Genomic DNA, 20,734 nt, shown 5'->3' with positions numbered 1-20,734 from the left:
GGTACCAGCCCCTTCTCTTTGTCTGTTACTGGGAAAGGACAATCACTTAGACTGCAAGCTGGAATTTCCAAGGCCACCACCTTGCTCTCCACCTATACTGAGAATATTCTTAACAGACACTTATCAGATGACATTAACAACTGACTGATATACAGGTTTGGCAAGTTCCTGTAAACCCCTTCTCTTCCTATTGCCAGTTTTAGAGGGGAATCCATGTATACACAGAAAGGAGGGTGAATTTGTAACATAATGCCTAGACTGAGAAGACACACAGATGCATATAATTTACATTTGGCTTACACTTTTCAGTTCTAGATCAAAGCAAGTTACATTTAGGTACAGTAGGTATTTCCCTGTCCCTGGAGGCCTCACAATTTAACCCCTCCCCCTTGTGCCTTTATAAAATAGCCTTTCTAAAAGTTCCTGCACAATGTTACACCTGTTTCCAAGCAGGCAGAACATTTCCACATAAATTAAGGTGGGGTGCTTATGTATATATTTTATAATACTTACTACTCAACAAGTTAAGGAAACCCGTGAGGAACATATACATATCAAGCAACAAAAACAGGTTGTTAAAGCTCACTTAAATTTCAAAACTACGTGGTGGAGCAAAAGATCTCAGAAATTCTGCAGTAACTCACACATCCTCTATGGTAATTAGGACTAACATGTTGCCATGTAACAAGACCAATTCTCATCACAGGTCAAAAACCTTCCACCACATGAAATAATGTGCAAAAAATATTAATACAATACTCATCTCATATACTTTTCATCAGTGGGGTAAAAACTTAACACTTATCTTAGACACTGATCCCGATGGGAGCCCGTTTCACCAGCGGCTTCTTCAGGGGAACCAACAGTGTCTCTATCTAAAAGATAAAATATCCAAATTAATTGAATACACTGTACATACAAAAAAAATCTGTGAAAATCTTCAACCCATGGCTAGAAATATCACATACTGTGGCTATTCGCTGACTCTGCTTGCACCCTTTATGTAAAAATGGGATCAAACATGGTGCCCCCAAAAAACCTATGGCACCATCCAATCCAAACAAACAGTACAGATGACATACCCAGGTAAGCCCATCCATTAAACAAAATGCTGCCAATCAATATTAGAATTCAAATGTATAGGCTGCAATGATTTCAGAAAGAAAATCCATCGTTGCTCCTATTGTCAAAGCTAGAAGCTGGGAGATGAAACTGTAGAAACTGTACTTCCAGGGAAGGGTCTGGTGCTTAGGAAAAAGTTTCTCTCAGTGCCATAAGTGTCCCATTTCAAAATTTCCCTTGTGTATTTTATATTTGGATTAGAAAAGGTACAGAGAAGGGTGATGAAAATGATAAACAGGATGGGACGACTTCCTTATAAGGAAAGACTAGCACTCTTCAGCTTGAAGGAGAGATATAATAGAGGTGTATAAAATACTGAGTGGAGTGGAACAGGTAGACATTGCTTGTTTACTCTTTCCAAAAATACTAGAACTAGGTGGCACACAATGAAGCTACTAAGTAGTAAATTTAAAGCAAACCAGAGAAAATATTTCTTCATTCATTGTGTAATTAAACACTGAAATTTGTTGCCAGAGAATGTAGTAAAAAAAAGTTAGTTTAGCAGGGTTTAAAAAAGGTTTGGATAATTTCCTAAAAGAAAAGTCCATAAGCCATTATTAAGATGGACTTGGGAAGATCCACCACTTATTTCTAAGATAAGTAGCATAGAATCTGTTTTACTCGGGGAACGGGGTGGAGGAAGGAAGGGGGAGATGCTGCTCCCTAAAGAGTGCCACCTAAGGCCCCTGCCTCAGGTGGCTTAATGGTCAGGCCGCCCCTGCATCTAGGTGCCCATAGTTATGCAGGTCAATGACCGGTGTAACTGCAGGTGTGTAAAGGCAGTAATTCTAGAACAGAATTTGGACACTTAGGTTCTGTTCTAGAATAGGCTCTCACCACAAAGCATGAAGGCACCTAAAAGGAGGCACCCACTCATAGAACTGCTACCCTAGTGCCACTGAAAATCAATGGACAGGAGACTTATACATTTAGAGCTAGATTCTATATATGGTGCCTAAAAAATTGGTGCTGAAAAAATGCTATTCTAGAAACCATGCTTAAATTTGGGTGCGCTTTATAGAATAGCGCTCACACCCAGGAATTACACCAAACTTTAGGCGTGGCCATTTGCACCAGCTGAAACATGGTGCAAATCGTTGCACCTAAATTAGGTGCGGATCCCTTTTTATTTTATAATTATGCGTGTAAATTTTAGGAACGCCTCGATCTGCCCATGATCCTCCCATTTCTGCGCTCCTTTTTTGGACTCCTATAAAACTTAGACATGGATCCGGTACCTACATTTATACGCATACATTTAAATGTAATCTAATTAGTGCAATAATTGCTTGTTAACAAGCTAATTATCAGAGCTAACTAGCTCATTATTCAGTTAAATTGCACACGCTAATTGGTTGCATGCCCAAATCTGCACAACAATTTTTAGCACTTTGTATAGAATTCAGGAGTTAGTGGTGGCTGATAAACAGGTAAGTCCCTTTCAATACTGGGCCTTTTTTTTTTTTGCTTAATGTATTGTAAACATACCTTGAATAACCAAAAGTGTTTCTTGCATTGTGTGCAATGTCAAAAAAAACCCCCTTCCTATCTAAAGTCTTACATATAAAATTTGAGTTAGTGCAGAAGCTCCCTGCAATTTTCCTTCTCGCAATATTTCTGTCAAGGTGCATTCATGAAAAACTTCCATACAGTTCTGCATCCTGAAATGGGTCAGATTTGATAACTTTGTCCTTTTGCCAGGGGCATTATTTTGTGAAGTGCTAAACACAGCATGAAGTTCTTTTCATCTTAGAGCCTCCTCTGTCTTCCATGTTTAAGCTCGCCCTTATTTTATCGAAGCAGGGATAGTGCTGGGCAGACTTATACGGTCTGTGCCAGAGCTGGTGGTGGGAGGCGGGGCTGGTGGTTGGGAGGCGGGGATAGTGCTGGGCAGACTTATACGGTCTGTGCCCTGAAAAAGACAGGTACAAATCAAAGTAGGGTATACACAAAAATTAGCACATATGAGTTATCTTGTTGGGCAGACTGGATGGACTGTGCTGGTCTTTTTCTGCCGTCATCTGTTCTGGGATCTTGTCAGGTACTTGTGACCTGGATTGGCCACTGTTGGAAACAGGATACTGGGCTTCATGAACTTTCGGTCTGTTCCAGTATGGCAATACATGTTCTTATGGTAAAACCCTTTAGAAAACTGGCACCAAAATATCATTATGGTTTTGTTTCTCCTAATTTTTGTTACTGTTTATTGAGTTTTGGGAGAGATTGTCTTGCCCTATTTTTCATTTTGATAATATATACATACCATCTTCAAACAAGGTGCGAGTCTTCTTACTGGCTCGCTCTACACAAGCTCAGGAACAGCTAGAATTCATACTAGTGGAAGCTTGTGAATGGTCACTCACCTTATCAGGAGTGCTTAAGATTTGGTTAGAATTTATTTTTCAGCAATTATGGTTCAATTGCTAGCATGGTTGGGCATTTCTGGATTACATGAAGACATCTATTTCAAGTTACCAGATGCTTCTTGTAGTGGAGATTTGTTCTTTGGGGAAAAATGAAAGATTGTAGACATTATTAAAAGATCATCACACCATACTTCAGCATCTGTCAGTTGTTCAGCCCTCCATATCAGCTATCTTTACTAGGTGCATCTCATTTAACAAGTACATACCTATTATTTCCAAAAAAGGTTCTACCCCAATCAATCTAACAGACACAATGGACTGCAGCATCTAAGCCTAGACAAAGGAAGAGAGCTCAAACTAAGCAGGTGACCCCCTACCCAACTTAAGCAATAGCCTTATTTTTGACTATGCTCCTTATATCCAGTCTCTTCAAATTATTCATCCTGCCCTACCAGTGGGAGCAAAGGTTCAGTTTGTTTTCTAACAGCTTAGCAGAAAATCACCATGGGTCCTTTCTATTATTCAGTATGGCTATCTTCTCAGATACATCAGTCGTTCTCCAAATCACCCTCTACTTTTCAGCTGTTTAGTTCTATTTAAGGAGAAGATTCATATTTTTCAACCAATACCATAGAACAGGTTTGCCTATCCTTTTTCTATTGGGAGCCACGTGTTATATTTTGTAACATTCAGAGGGTCAAGACATGCAGACACTCATGCCCTCTCTCTCCCATGCCTCCCCAAACTTCACTCATTCTCTCTCCCATGGTCCCCCAACCTTCTCCCAGTCTATTTTTCTCTCCAATGTCCCCCCCCCCCAACCTTCTGCCAGTCTTTCTCATGTTCTCTTCCATGCCCCCAACTTTCATCCAGTCTCTTTCCCTCTCTCCCCCCTCTCCAATACCCACCAAGCCTTCGACCAGAAGTTTGGCTGATAGTGTATAATGAATTTCAATACTAGAAGCAGGTGATTTTTGTGTTTAAAATCAAAACTGTTTTAATAGCATATTTATCAAACCAATGAATCAGATTTGCAGTACAAACATTCTAGTTCTCTGCACAAAATCTTTTATTGGACAGAGAAGACACAAACACATAGCATAAAGTGGACAAAACACAAGTGCATTTAAAACTGGCTTCATAACAAGAAAGTCATACTGCAATGATCCAGAACTCTACATCATAACAGTGGTTTGTCCAGTGAAGAGTATTGCACAGATTATTTTGTTGCCATTAAACAAGAAACTAAGAGAACTGCATAGCTTTCTACCTTTCCTTACCTAGCTTGAGCTGCAGATCTTTACCACAGGATCCTCTACTTCTCCCAGGACTTGTTAGCACGCAGTGCTGGAAGTTCAGGTTGGTTTTACGCAGTGTGTTTTTTCCAGCAAAAAAGGTGCTGGTACTCAAATGCCAGGCCACCCTTTAAGGGTGGGGTGATCACTGAGGGACCCACCCCACAATAGACAGGAACCCTAGAACCAGTCATAGAATCTATGACAAAGCAGGATTTGTGTATAGAGCATGAGATCTTTCATTAAAACTTGGGGACCATGGGTCAATTTTAGCAGACAATGGAAAAGGTGCCGGTACTCAGTACCCCCTCAAACAAAAGCCCTGGTTTTACGGTTTCAAGTCTCATTAGATGAGTTGTGGTGGGGAAGCAGGGAACCTGCAGTATGGAGCTGTGTTTCACTAAGCTTCTGCAGACCAGAAAAAGGAACTTGGCTGCCATAAAACCTGATCTGCCTCAGAAGAAGAACTGAGGGTTAATTCCAAAAGACAGGATTATTACACCCTATCCTCAATTCCCTCTCATGCAGCCAAAAATTAACTAGCTACTGGTCTTGAATTTTAAAAAGTAATGATTTTGGTTTATTTTTGTCACTGAGCATCTTGTGAGGATACACCTAATCAATCAAGTTTTCTGGATACCTATGATGAACACGCATGAGACATTGTATAGAGGAAGTACATACAAACTTATCTCATGTGTATTCATTATGGATGTCCTGTAAATCTGACTGGCTAGGTGTGTCCTGAGGACTGTTATAATACCTAAAAGTGGAAGGGATCCTATATGCTGTGGCTCTTACAGACCAATGTCATTACTTAATATAGACACAAAAACGCTGGCTAAAGTTTATGCAATGAAATTGAATATTTTGTCCTTCTTGGTCCACAAAGATCACACAGGGTTTATTAATTCTGTAGATTAAATGCATAAGGTATTGGGGATCACGGAGTACTGCTCCAGAAGTGCAATCAGGTAATCTAAAGATTCTTCCTGGAGATAACACTGTCAGTTATACCTATAGAGATAACATGTTTTAGGTACTATGGCAGCTAAGGACTCTGTTTTCTGGAAAAGAACCCCCCCCCCCCCCCATTTCATATGTAAGTAAACTTTATTTACATTGGTGGTAATGGAGGGGGCAGTCCCCAGGGAGTTGGCTGTGGGAGGTGATGTCTTGGGGAGTGTTCTGCTAAGAGAATATAAAGCACCAATATAAACTACAAACTGTATGCAGCTGCAGACCAAGGTGGACAGTAATATTTAGTACCTGAAGGTATGCACTTCTTAGGGAAAATCTATAAGGGGAAAAAAAACTATTTATACACAAAAGATCCCAATTGTTTTGCAAAGATATTATTTAAAAGGTAGCTACAAAAAAAAAAAGAAAAGATGGTACATATTGCATTGTAGTGGCTAAAGAATGCCTGATAAAAATACTTCTGGAGACAAAATGTAAATTGATTACTTTGTAGAAGTTTATTGTTTGTACATAATGTTAAAAAAACATTGTTCCACAATTAACATATATGTTCAAAAAACATTGTTGCACAGTTAACAAGCTTAGCCTAATTTAACTGTGTATTTAAAAAATCCCTTCATTAAATCACACTTATTTAACTATTTAATACATACTCCCTATTTTTCCTTTTAACCTCGGGAAACGAAACTGGGAGGGGTTGACTGGGGCCTTCCTATTACAATGAGCTAGTAGAAAAAGGAGAGTTTCTTTTTTGCGGAAACTAATTTTCCTAGACTTAACACCTGCATCAGATCTTCTTTAAAAAATCCATTTCACTTGGTCCATTCTAGGGGTGACTTAACCCGTGTATTTCTTTTTTTTTTTTTTCTGGAACGCTGGGACGTTTCCTAAAGCGCCAGTTCAACTCGAAAATTCTTGGACTTAAAAAGAAAAAAAACCCCGCTAACAGAGCTGTGGACATATAGGGGAGGAGAGGGGAGGGGAAACAGATGCAGGTGGTGGCCTTGCGAGGTGGTACCCGGCGCTTGGGAGGATGAGAGGCCGGTCTGCTGTCCATCAGTGCAGAAACCGCCATAGCCGAGCCCCTCTTCACGTTAAACAGGTCACCTCTAATGTCTTTCCACACTTCAATACAGCTTTCAACATATAAATCACGATAATAAGCGTTCAGTATACTATAAAAAAAATCATTTAAGAATCAATAAAATCCCGACGAGACTCGTTGCAAATTAAACCACGTTTCGCCCGCTTTATATTCCCTCTGTGACAGTGGGGTCGAAGGCACGACAAGTTGTGTATCCTCCTTGCCTGGGCTGGCAAGGGTGACGCGCACCGGCAAGGGTTAAACGCGTCGGGGCGACGAGCAACTGGCGGACCAACGGCGCGGCCTCCTGGCACCAGCGCCCATATCCCGCCCATCAGCAGTCGCACCGGCTCCTTCATCCTCCTCCTCCTCATCCTTCTCGGCCAAATTTCTACTCGCTGCGTTCTGAAGATGGCGGCCTGTGCGCTCCTCCGCTCGTTAAACCGACGCGTCCCCTTAACAAGTGTTAATTGGGCCCGCAATGTCGCTGTCAGTTCCGTGTTACAAGCTCAGAGCAAGGTAAGGTGAAGGAATAGACTGTAGCTACCCTTAATGATAAGAAGAGCTGCCCATAGGCCGGAGTATAGATTTAATAAGGTCACATCCCCCCCCCCCCAAAAAAAAAAATAAAATAAAATAAAATAAAAAAAGTTAAGGGGTGATTTACAGCCGTCTCCGGTCAAGACGACCTTTTGATTATTCCATATGCGGGCTAACACTTTGTTTTATATCCATGTCTATTACGGTCTGGATAGATATATAGGAACTGCTTAGGTATTCGAGATGTATTGCCCTGGCTCACATTCGGACCCTTGTTTGTTAGTGCAGTTAACGATCTGGGGGTATTTTGGAAGTCAGGGAAACCTGGAGCTGGCTCTGGCATGTGTGAAGAAGTCCTTGAGTAAGGGACACGGTGTGCGCACAGTGGCCTGCCTGCCACGCTCTGGAAACCTTTTTGTGTGTGTGTGTGCTGAGATCGTCAGAAATTTGGCTTTAAAGGTAGAACTTCAAATTCAAATAGGGATGGCCTCTTATTTAATTATGGATTAATAGGTCACTTTAAGAAACGTTAATGGAGGCTAGTGAGCTGCCCAAATGAATGTACCCGCGAAGTGAGGGTGTGGGGGGATGATAAATGATAATGTGGTTGTTAGTTACGCATGGTTTCAGAAGCTGTTCATATTCTGCTGTGGATTTTGTTTCCACTTCCCTAGAAAAATTCTTTGGTTTCGCTCAGTGTTAGGAGCTATTTTCATAACTTGAAGTCAGTTGAAGGCGTTAGTCTTTTTTGGAGTTGCTTCAGTGAATTTCATAATCATAAGCTTTACGTTCTAAATTAACTTTTGGATGCTAGACCTTGTGGATAACCCCCCCCCCCCCCCCCCCCGGACTTGGACACTGATTTAAGACACCCTAAGAATTTGGAAACTGCAGTTATTTGGCAAGTTTGGAGAGTTCATGTTTCTTCACCAAGGAGTGAAGTGTTTTGATACTAAGTACAGTTCAACCATGACACATGCATGTTTAGGATTTTCTTATACGTACAGAACTTCATATTTGTTTTGTAACTATTCAAAGTGCATCTTATTAGTAGATGGGTATTAATATATAGGTACTAGATGGCTTAGAGGAGTAGCCTAGTTAGTGCAGTGTGTTGATCACCAGAGGAACTGGTTTCAATTCCCACTTTTTCTCCATGTGATTCTGGGCAAGTCACTTAGGGTCCCTTATACAAAGCTGTAGTAAAAGGGGCCCTGAGGTAGCATCCATGCATGGATTTGCTGTGCATTGAGGCCCTCTTTTACCACCTCAGGTAAAAGGGCTTAAAAAAATGGAAATGGCAGTAAGTGTAACACTTGCCACGTAGCCATTTCCGGGGGGGGGGGGGGGGAGCCCTTATCGCTATTTAGGAGGCGGTATGGGCTTCTGCACTAACCCGGCAGTAGCTGGCCAGTGCACGGGGCTGCCTGATTACTACCAGGTAAGCCCCGGTGCTAAAAACAAAACTATTTTTTCAGTGCCAGAAATGGCGTGCATTAGGGGCAGGCACTACTACCGGGTTCCTGAGGTAGCCCAGCGGAAATGCTAGATTGGTGCGCAGCAACCCACTTTGTAAAAGGGGCCCTTAATCCTCCATTGTCTCAGGTACAAAATGGGCCCTTTTACTAAGCTGCTGCATGCTTGCTACAGAATGTGCTCAGGAGTCCTGCGGTAAGGTCCCTGATCTGCTGCTTACAAAGCATGCGCTAAAATGTTTTTTCTTTCAGGGAGGGGGCATGTGTGGGGACAGAGAGTGGGTGTTTCTTGTCTAATCTGTTACTGCACGCTGATTAGCATGTGAGCCCTAACCACCTACAAAATAGGTATCGGTAAGGGCTCATGAGCTTATTTTTTTAAATGGCCATGCACTAATGGCAACATTAGTGCATCGCCATTAATTCAAATAATGGAAAACTGTCCGTTTTACTGCTGTGGTAAAAATGTTGCTGGGGTTTTATGTACTGATTTTGTCTTATGGCCTTTATTGCTGTTTGTACATTTGTCAATATTCAATAAATTCTTCAAAAATAAAAAAAAAATGGCCTTAGTATGCAGGAAAGACCCGCAAACGGGCATGCTAAGGTCACTTTTTACTGCAGCTTGGTAAAAAAGCCTGTTAGACTGTGAGCACACTAGGGACGGAGAAATTATCTGAAACATATCACAGAAAGTTGGTATGACCTTTACCAGTAACTCTCCAATCTTTGGGCCCTGTTTACAAAGGCACGCTAGTGTTTTTAACACATGCAAACCATGTAGACGCACATAGGAATATTATGTGCATCTGCACAGGTAGCATACACTAATTTTTAGCGTGCGCTTAAAACGCTAGTGCACCTTTGTAAACGGGGCCCTTTGTGTTTAGTAACCTTTATTAAAGCATTAACTGACAGGACTATCTAGGTACAAAATGCCATTGATTTTAAGTTTAATATTTTATTTATCCTGTGCCATTTATCTGATATGTTGCTGTCTGACTGCATTGTAAGACTGTATGCACATTTTACTAATTTTATTTTTGTGTTATTAGCGTTGCGGCTGCTATTTTTCTACCAGCAGCCATCGACCTTCCAAATTTTATTCTGACCCTGTGGAAGCTGTTAAAGACATACCAAATGGAGCAACTTTACTTGTTGGTGGTAAGAAGTTTTTCCTTTTGAAGTTGATGTCTTTTCTAACAATGCCATTTATTATTTCTCAGTTAATAAACACTTTCATTTGCAAAATCTGATGTGGCATAATTATTGTGACCAAGCTGTGGTTTCCAAATGAGTACAGTATATTGGTTTTACAAACAGGAAGGTGAACTGTGAGTAGGTATGCAAGGATATTTATCTTCTGTTAAAATAACTTCTACAAATATTCAAGGTTTACTTCTTATCGGTCATAAGAGTCTCTCATCTCATAGTAACACTATTAGCTGCAAACAAAATCCTTAGCAGGTGAAGACAATGAGTGTGGTTTGCGAATGGCATAAATTCTTCTTAAATTTGCTGAGAGTTGCCAGTAAATTTGTGACTTATATGTCGGTACTTAGAAGGCAGAAATGACTTTAGTATTCAGTTTCTATTTATCAGTGGGAAGGCTTTATGGATTAATAGTTTTACATGCATGAACATACACGGCCAATTTAAACTTGAGGTATTTTAGTGTAGCTGGTTTAAACTTTATAACTTTGTCTCCAGATACTTTGTGGGCTGGAGGGAATTGGTGGTAGCCTTAATGTAGAGTTAAATGGAGGCATTTCAGATAGGTGTTACAGAGATGATGTTCAGTAAAATTGGTATAAATACACAGGCAAGTTTCAAAGAATCAACAATATTATTTATCCAGTATAATCTTTTTTTGACATCTGAATGGCATATGACAATACAATAAAATTTATTTTCAACCATAACCACATAGATTCACTCTTCCCTCTTAAGTTCACTCAGGTTTCTAGTCACCATCCCCTTTCCCTATGTATTTTATTTCAGAAAATATGATGCAGTTAATTATTTTCAACCATTTTAACTCTACTCACCAAAAGGAATGCAACATATACACGTGGGATAAGCTTTACCCCTAATATATATATATATATATATATATATATATATATATATATATATATATATATATATATATATATATATAGTTAGGGAAATAAGGTGATATACTAATAATGGTATCTTTTTTTTGTTTGCTTTAGTTCTGATTATACCAATAATATATTTTTTTGTTTTAGTTCTGTTTATTAGCATATGCACTGTCACAGAAAGCATTTAACATACACACAAAATCTTTTGCTCAGACAGACACAATCAATTTCTGTCTGACTACCTTTCTCTGGTTTCATTTTTCTTTTATGTCTCCTACATTACCACATAATCCTGTCACTAGTGATGCCCTCTGTGATTATTAAGTTCATCTCCATATCCACCTCCTATTCCTGTCTTTACCCTCACAGTATCCCGCCTCATTCTCCTATGCTCCTTCCCCCTCACTTTCTCACTACTCAACCAGATGTGTCAACTTGTGTTGGGCCCTGCAAAGTCCACTGGATCTACACAGTTCAGGTAGGAAAGGTCAGAGGGACCCTCTAGTTCCCAACTTCTTTCTCCTTGTTTGGTGGGCAAGTGAGCAGGCAGGGTGCATGGGCTTTGCTAGGTTGGGACGGGCAAGTGTTCCATCTAAAATCCTCTGTGCCCACAGTATTGTGCCTTTCTCTTTTGTTGCTCACTAGCTGTATTATAGGTGGTGGACAGCAGCCCACATCTCGCCATTGCTCCCTTATCTTGTCTGCTGAGCCCTCAAAAACCCACTTCCTCTAACTGTACACCACTACAATAGCCCATATGAGTGAATGGGAGCACCTATATGTGGATACGGTGTGTTTCTGGTGAGCTTAGGAGGGCTCGGTTTCCATCACAAGTGTTACAGGTAGGGGGGCAGGTATAGGCCTGAGTCTACCTGTCTACAGTGCACTGCACCCACCACTACATTACTTCAGGGACTTGCATGCTGCTGTAATGAACCTGGCTATAACATCTGAGACTGTCATAGAGGCTGGCGAGTTCTATTTTTATTCACATTTTTGGGGGGTGGGAGGGGATCAGTGACCACTGGGGGAGTAAGGAGGGGTCATTCCTGAATCCCTCCAATAATCCTCTGGTCATTTAGGGTAACTTTTTGTTTCCTATTTGTTAATTATTTGTTACATTTATATCCCACATTTCCCCACCTATTTGTAGGCTCAAAGTGGAAAAAACAGGTCTAGACCAAAACAAAGTCTTTTTCCTAGCTGTTTTTGTTTTCCATTATGGCTATAAAACGTCCAAATGTTAGGCACTCCCTAAGCCCGCCTTCGATTCGCCCCCTTGTGATGTGGATGCACTGCAGATGATATATATAGATAGATGTCTGCAAAACTGTTTTCTAAAATACCAAGCTGGATGTTTTGAGAAGAAATCCATCCAAATGGTGCATTATGACACTTTTTGGACGTTTTTCCCTTTCGAAAATTAGCTCTTTAGTCACACATTTAGAACATAAATAGACCTGAGAATATACAGGGTGAGGCAAGAAAAAAAAAAAACCTCGAGTTTTTTTTGTTTGCCATTTTCTTATTAACTGTGCTGAATGTTAATGAGAAATTTTATGTACTTATTTAGTTGTCATACTTACATATTACTGTTGAACAACATTTAAATATCTTATGCTGTGTTCATGTTACTGACATTTTAGTGTTGCTAGCTACCTAGCGAGTTTTGTGCATTAAAAATGTTCAGCCTAAAATACAATAAAATAACGTCATTCAAACAATACAGTAACAATGTATCAGAATTTCACAGTCACCTGTGAATGCTCAAAAGTGTCCACCTCCAGCTTTAACACAGGCCTTCTATCACTGCAGTACTTCCTTGAGTTCGGCGATTGTTTTGCGGCTTTGGGTGAATCTTATGATAGGCTTCCAACATTGCTCCCCAGACGAAAATCTGTGTTACTATGATGTAATTATCAGTAAGCTAGTAACCCCCCCTTTTTTTTTTCAGATAATGGTAGTTTTACAATGCAAACATTTTTTGAATGCATGGAAATCTCTGGGAGATCACACTAAAAAGTCTAACCCCAGTGTTTAAAGATAATCTCATTCAGCTCGGCAGATAAACGTAGTTAGTAAAAACAAAGCTGTAAAATTTCATGTTGAAATTCTAAGCGGTTGCTGAGAAACAGCAAAAGAAACTAGGGGATTACTGTTTTTGCCTCATCCTGTAGAATAAAACCAGGTATTCTGTTAGCATGGAGATTCTGTGGAGGGATCTTTGGAGGGGCATAATTGAACGAAAACGCCTATCTCCATGGGCGTTTATCTCCGAGAACGGGTCAGTGAAGGGGTGGACCGAACCGTATTTTCGAAAAAAATAGACGCCCATGTTTTATTCAACAATGTGTGAGCTGGGCGTTTTTGTTTTTCAGCGATAATAGAAAATGAAAGCGCCCAGCTCAAAAACGAATAAATCCAAGACATTTATTCGTGGGAGGGGCCAGGATTCGTAGTGCACTGGTCCCCCTCACATGCCAGGACATCAACCGGGCACCCTAGGGGGCACTTTTACAAAAACAAAAAAACAGGTAAAAGAGCTCCCAGGTGCATAGCACCCTTCCCTTGTGTGTTGAGCCCCCCAAATCCCCCTCAAAACCCACTGCCCACAAGTCTACACCATTACTATAGCCCTAAGGGGTGAAGGGGGGCACCTACATGTGGGTACAGTGGGTTTGGGGGGGTTGGACGACTAATAAGCATTAAGCAGCACAATTGTAACAGGTAGGGGGGGATGGGCCTGGGTCCACCTGCCTGAAGTCCACTGCACCCCCTAACAACTCCTCCAGTGACCTGCATACTGCTGCCAGGGAGCTGGGTATGACATTTGAGGGTGAAAATAAAAATGTGTGAAACATCATTTTTTTGTGGTGGGAGGGGGTTAGGTACCACTGGGGGAGTCAGGGGAGGTCATCCCCGATTCCCTCTGGGGGTAATCTGGTCATTTAGGGCACTTTTTGGGGCCTTATTCGTGAAAAAACAGGGTCCAGGAAAAGTGTCCTAAATTCTAGCTAAAAACGCATACTTTCTTCCCATTATCGCTGAAATGCGCCCATCTTTGTTCGGCAGATAACCACGCCCCAGTTCCGCCTTCGCCACACCTCTGACACGCCCCCATAAACTTTGTCCGCATCCGCGACGGAGTGCAGTTGAAAACGCCCAAAAATCGGCTTTCGATTATACCGCTTTATTCGTTTTTGTGAGATAAACGTCCATCTCCCGATTTAGGTCAGAACTTGGGCGTTTTTCTCGTTCGATTATCAGCTGGTTAGTAATACAACTTGTTTAGTTCTTCCAGTGGATGTATCAATATTCTAGGGTCCACTGCAATATTGTGCTCTCTTTCTAGGTAGGCTCCTTGCTGATGTTATGTTATAGTAGCTTAGTCTATAGTTCTGAGGGATTTTGTAGGACTTTAAAAAATGTCTGTATGCTTGGTACTGTTACCAAGATGGCAGCAGAATTGTTTTTTGTTGTTGTTGTATGTTGAGTTCTTTTTTTTTTTTTTTGTGGGGGCATCTACAGTGGTGGAAATAAGTATTTGATCCCTTGCTGATTTTGTAAGTTTGCCCACTGACAAAGACATGAGCAGCCCATAATTGAAGGGTAGGTTATTGGTAACAGTGAGAGATAGCACATCACAAATTAAATCCGGAAAATCACATTGTGGAAAGTATATGAATTTATTTGCATTCTGCAGAGGGAAATAAGTATTTAATCCCTCTGGCAAACAAGACCTAATACTTGGTGGCAAAACCCTTGTTGGCAAGCACAGCGGTCAGACGTCTTCTGTAGTTGATGATGAGGTTTGCACACATGTCAGGAGGAATTTTGGTCCACTCCTCTTTGCAGATCATCTCTAAATCATTAAGAGTTCTGGGCTGTCGCTTGGCAACTCGCAGCTTCAGCTCCCTCCATAAGTTTTCAATGGGATTAAGGTCTGGTGACTGGCTAGGCCACTCCATGACCCTAATGTGCTTCTTCCTGAGCCACTCCTTTGTTGCCTTGGCTGTATGTTTTGGGTCATTGTCGTGCTGGAAGACCCAGCCACGACCCATTTTTAAGGCCCTGGCGGAGGGAAGGAGGTTGTCACTCAGAATTGTACGGTACATGGCCCCATCCATTCTCCCATTGATGCGGTGAAGTAGTCCTGTGCCCTTAGCAGAGAAACACCCCCAAAACATAACATTTCCACCTCCATGCTTGACAGTGGGGACGGTGTTCTTTGGGTCATAGGCAGCATTTCTCTTCCTCCAAACACGGCGAGTTGAGTTCATGCCAAAGAGCTCAATTTTTGTCTCATCTGACCACAGCACCTTCTCCCAATCACTCTCGGCATCATCCAGGTGTTCACTGGCAAACTTCAGACGGGCCGTCACATGTGCCTTCCGGAGCAGGGGGACCTTGTGGGCACTGCAGGATTGCAATCCGTTATGTCGTAATGTGTTACCAATGGTTTTCGTGGTGACAGTGGTCCCAGCTGCCTTGAGATCATTGACAAGTTCCCCCCTTGTAGTTGTAGGCTGATTTCTAACCTTCCTCATGATCAAGGATACCCCACGAGGTGAGATTTTGCGTGGAGCCCCAGATCTTTGTCGATTGACAGTCATTTTGTACTTCTTCCATTTTCTTACTATGGCACCAACAGTTGGCTCCTTCTCGCCCAGCGTCTTACTGATGGTTTTGTAGCCCATTCCAGCCTTGTGCAGGTGTATGATCTTGTCCCTGACATCCTTAGACAGCTCCTTGCTCTTGGCCATTTTGTAGAGGTTAGAGTCTGACTGATTCACTGAGTCTGTGGACAGGTGTCTTTCATACAGGTGACCATTGCCGACAGCTGTCTGTCATGCAGGTAACGAGTTGATTTGGAGCATCTACCTGGTCTGTAGGGGCCAGATCTCTTACTGGTTGGTGGAGGATCAAATACTTATTTCCCTCTGCAGAATGCAAATAAATTCATATACTTTCCACAATGTGATTTTCCGGATTTAATTTGTGATGTGCTATCTCTCACTGTTACCAATAACCTACCCTTCAATTATGGGCTGCTCATGTCTTTGTCAGTGGGCAAACTTACAAAATCAGCAAGGGATCAAATACTTATTTCCACCACTGTAAATGCTTATGAAAACTGACCCCTACATAGGATGGGAATATGTTGCTTTCTTTTTTTTTTTTTTTTTTTTTTGGGGGGGGGGGGGGGGGGAACAACCATCTGACTTGGAGGAGGCCCTCCTTCAATTTCAGGTGCCTTGGGGGGGGGGGGGGGTGTCAGCTCATTCTTCACTTTATTCAGCAGATTGCCTTGAGCTGCCACTGAAGACTGATACTATATGCTTTCACCCCAGCTGAGATGGGGGTTCCACAGGCTGTTGAGCCAATTCTGGCCCCCTCCCAACCTCACACATATACATGTGCATTTACATGCAGAGGGGTTGAAAAGAATTCCATGAGCCATGTTCTGCATACTTTCTCTGCTTGTTGCTTTTGCAATTTTAGGAAGAGACGTAAAAGCTTGACTGTGCATGTACACCACCTGCAAATATTGATCAGGTCTGTTATCTCCAGTCTCCATATGTTAATGTTAACAAGTATGTTCATAAGATATGATTAGAAGTTATGATTTACTACTCATGATATCTTTGAGCCAGGTTCATTTTTACAAAATATTTGAAGGAAACATTTTTGATTTAAAAAAAAAAATTTTTATTGACAATTTTAATTTTATCCACTATGCCAGAAATCTGTTAAGAATTTTGCTAACTGAATGTGATTGTAACTAATGTACAATTTTAGGGCTCTGTTTACTAAGGCACGCTAACATTTTTACCATGCTCTAAAATTTAGCACACGCTAATGCTAGAGACACCCATATATTCCTATGAGTGTCGCTAGCCTTAGCAATTAGCATGCGCTAAAAACGCTAGCGTGCCTATAGTGCAGCTTAATAAAAAGGGCCTTTATTTAGTTACTAGTAAAAAAGGACCATTTCTGACACAAATGAAACGGGCGCTAGCAAGGTTTTCCTCGGAGTGTGTATGTTTGAGAGAGTGTATGTGAGAGTGACTGTGTGTGAGAGAGAGAGAGAGAGAGAGAGAGTGAATCTTCAAGTGTGTGTGTGTGTGTGTGAGAAAGAGAGAGTGAGTCTGGGTGTGAGTGTGTCTGTGAGAGAGTGTGTCTGTGAGAATGAGAGTGTGTGCAAGTGCGTATGTGAGACAGTGTGAGAGAGAGTGTGTTTCACACAGATACAGTGTGTGCGAGAGAGAGAGTGTGTGTGAGAGACACAAACTCTCTGTGAGACTGAGTGTATGAGACCAAGAGAGTGTGTGAGTGACTGTGTGACACATAGAGAGTGAATATGATACAGTGTGAGACAGAGTGTGTGAGAGAGAAAGGCATTGACTGTGAGAGAGAGAGAGAGTGTGTGTGTGACAGAGATACCTCCCCCTCCTCTGGTGTCAGGCCCCCCCCTCTCTCTCTGGTGTCTGAGCATTACCGTGCAGGACGCTGAGCTCTGGCTGTGCTTCAAGGAACTGACCAATCCTATTTAATAGAATGCACCTCCAACATTCTGAAGCCGAGAAACCTCGTGTGGTTGGTCACTTCTGCTTGTGACGAACCCGGAAGTACGTGATGTCAATTCAGGAGATGGATACAGAGAGCAGGAATGCCTCAGCCATGCAGTCAGCTTCAGAATGTTGGAGGTGCGTTTTATTATATAGGATGTGGCAGGGAGTGATGGTGGTTAACTCTCTATTTTAAAAAGTGCCTCACCAAGTTAGTACAGGGTTGGTGAGCTCCTCTTAATAAGAATTTGGCAGCCCATCACTGATTGTGTAAGACCTGACATATGGCACTGCTCTTATTCAAGTTCTGTATTTAGCATTTTCCAAAATACATTGACAGATTTATATCTCTTTTTTTTTTTCCCTGCCAGAATGGAGGTGCTGGTTTTTAAAGTTTGTTATTTTTTGTTTGGTGAATAGTATAGAAAACGTTCTAATTTTGCTGTTCATCCACTGAGTTTCTGTGGTTGCAGATTCTTGCAGAACTGGAGGTGCAGAGTTTCTTTTGGGGTTCTGTCTCATTATATATGGTGTTAGGTTAATGATGGACACCAAACCACTCCTTTCCAGAATAAATGGTTGAATGCTATTTGAATAATAATCTTAATATATATAAAAAAAAACCCAAAACAGATGCACAACCTGAGGGCACATATTTGAAATGCTCTACTAGCATAATTCAAAAACTAGTATTAGGGTTGCCAGAGTGAATAGCAAAATGAGTAATATTTATTATTAGGATTTATCTATTGCCTTTTTTGAAGAATTTCTCTCAAGGCGACGTACAGCAAGAATAAGTCAAACATAAGACAATTACAGCAGTAAAAATATTCACATAACAGTACAAGGTATGGCACAGTATGCTACTTTACAATGTCAACACATTATGCAGTAAAACGTTTTAATAGACAGCATTGGGTGTAAGCAAAGATGGAACATATAGATAAGATAGAGTAACAGGAGTATGAAAATAAGGGGACTAATTTAAAGAAAGTTGCACATGACGTCAGAAAGGTGCTTGAATATTATCTCAGCTAGATAAGCAATGTCAGAAACCTAGTGGATACACAGCCACTCAGCTGGATCTGCCTAGTAGGCTGAAAGTACACAAATAACTAAAGGGGTCTTTAATAAAGATTAGCTCGCGGTATCTGCAGCAGGGCCCATTTTATTCCTGTGGGCCCTGCTGCAGATAACTCGAGCTAACCTTTAGACCCCCTAATGGCCCTGTTTACAAAGTTGCGCTGTAGGCGTGCTAACTTTTTAGGGCGCGCTAATGTTAGAGATGCTCATATATACCTATGGGTATCTTTAACATTAGCATGTGCTCTCCCCAGACCTATCCTATCAATCTGCAACTATCTACCCTTCCGGAAAGCAGTGAAAACTCATCTATTCAAGCAAGCCTATCCAAATGACCCAGACTAATCTTATGAACACATCTACCCAACGCATATCCAGAACGACTTTGATCCAGAATATATCTCCCATCTTTCTCCCTTCTTCATTGCCTATCGCTACCTACTTATCCCTTTTGTTATTCTGCTATACTTAACTTATACTTTCTCTAACAATATGCTGTATTCACTATTAATATGTAAGGCGCATTGAAACTGCTTTGAGTGGGAAAGCGCGGGATACAAATGTAAAAAGTTAGCATTCCTACAGCGTGGCTTAGTAATGGCCCTAAAAGACGTATTGGAAATATAGGTACTCGTACACCTTCATGCAGGCTGTGGTGGTGGGGAGATACCACCTGGAATGATCTAAAGGATCTAGGCATTCAGTTGTTTGGATTCTGGCCACAGAAGTATTGGTAACTTTTATTTATTACAAGGCTTTGTGGTTGTATATGGGAAAGGGTGGGGGACAGTACTGGGTGCAAACTAAGTGGAGAATTTTGCATGCTTGTCTGCCCAACAGGGTGGCCTACAAAAGAGGAAGAACACAAACATTTGCAAGGAAAGGAAGTAATATCCTGCAGGTGATCACGCCCTATGACTGGTAGAGGAAATGTTCATTCCTTGTCATCAAGCAGATGAAGCCATTACGTATGGGTTGTGTCCATCAACCAGCAGGGGGAGATAGAGAGCACTCAGCTTTTCACAGTGCCACATGGCCAGCCAGCTCCACTGCCTCTTCAGTATTCTCTATCTCCCCAAGCAGGGTGGCTGCAGCTTCTTCGAGCTCCATCAAAAATCTGCCTGGGGGTGGCTCCTGGCTTGCCAGTTGTTAGCCAGGGTGTTAGAGGCTATAGCAGCTTCACTTTGAAGGCACATAGGTTAGCCCTTTCCCTGCCTTACCCATGCCCCCGTGGATGTGGACATATTAGCTTGCTTTTCCCTGTCCTTTCCCACTCAGTGGATGCAGGCACATTGGTTCGCCTTTCCCTGCCTTTCCCACTCATCTGAGCCTCCGGAGTTCTTATTACCTCTGCTTTCCTCACAGCGTTAAAAAAAAAAGGAACAGAAGTTTTCCTTTGATTCTTCTATGGGACCGGAGCTGTGATACTTGGTCCGGTGAGGTAAGAGTGTTTTCTAACTCCTCCGGGGTGGGCCCGCGATCGGGGCTTTTTGGTGCGAAACCGCCATTTTGAATTTTCACGCCGTTTTCGGCGATGGCTGCAGAGAATGTAAAGCGCTGTTCCCGGTGTGGCAAGCGCAAATCAGCAGCGGGGCTCTGTAAATCGTGCTGTACAGATGTAAGAGCCGGCCCGAGCATGGCGAGCGATGATTCTTCCCGCTCAGAGCTGGCAGCGGACACCATTTTGAATTCTCCGCATGGTGCGGCCTCCGTAGAGACGGAGAGCCCTGAGTCCGGGGGGTGGGGGTGGGGACCTCGAATTGAGGCTATTCAGGGAGCGGCTAGCCCCGGACGGGATCTGGGTGCCCAGGGCGAGTTTTTCTCCCCTGATTTTGTGTTATTATTGCATAAAGCATACATGCTGAAAAGAGCTCTCCCTCAAGGGTCGTCTGAGGCCCCTTCTATTGTCCCCTACCGGTGGATTCTGGCCTGGGACTGCCCGCTGAGACTATTTTCCCTGATAATTGGCATAAAGAAAAGCGTAGAAGGGCTAATTCCCCTTCAGATTGTGGTGCACCTCCTTTCCCCCCCCCCCCCCCCCCGTGGTCGGGCTGTGAGGATTCGGAGAGTTCTGGCAGGCCTTCGTGGTCTGAGGAGCCAGAGACAGGTGCAGA

At 42.1% G+C, this 20,734-nt stretch overlaps 1 protein-coding gene across 2 annotated transcripts in view; it reads left to right on the top strand.

The window, feature by feature from the left end:
* The first annotated feature begins 7,099 nt into the window (after nucleotides 1-7,099).
* Nucleotides 7,100-20,734, top strand: part of OXCT1 (3-oxoacid CoA-transferase 1) — a 468,078-nt gene continuing 454,443 nt past the window's right edge. The window contains exons 1-2 of one of the 2 annotated variants that reach the window (XM_030193085.1): nucleotides 7,100-7,367; nucleotides 9,919-10,027. In XM_030193085.1, coding sequence (XP_030048945.1) covers nucleotides 7,260-7,367; nucleotides 9,919-10,027 — 217 coding nt within the window. In that variant the 5' untranslated portion in view covers nucleotides 7,100-7,259. The remainder of the gene's footprint in view (nucleotides 7,368-9,918; nucleotides 10,028-20,734) is intronic. The other variant, XM_030193084.1, reaches the window with a different exon arrangement.

This window comes from Microcaecilia unicolor, chromosome 2 (genome assembly GCF_901765095.1).
Source record: "Microcaecilia unicolor chromosome 2, aMicUni1.1, whole genome shotgun sequence".
NCBI classification, from domain to species: Eukaryota; Metazoa; Chordata; class Amphibia; order Gymnophiona; family Siphonopidae; genus Microcaecilia; species Microcaecilia unicolor.
Note: the sequence above shows the minus strand (reverse complement) of the source record. Positions and strands in the feature narration are given on the sequence as shown.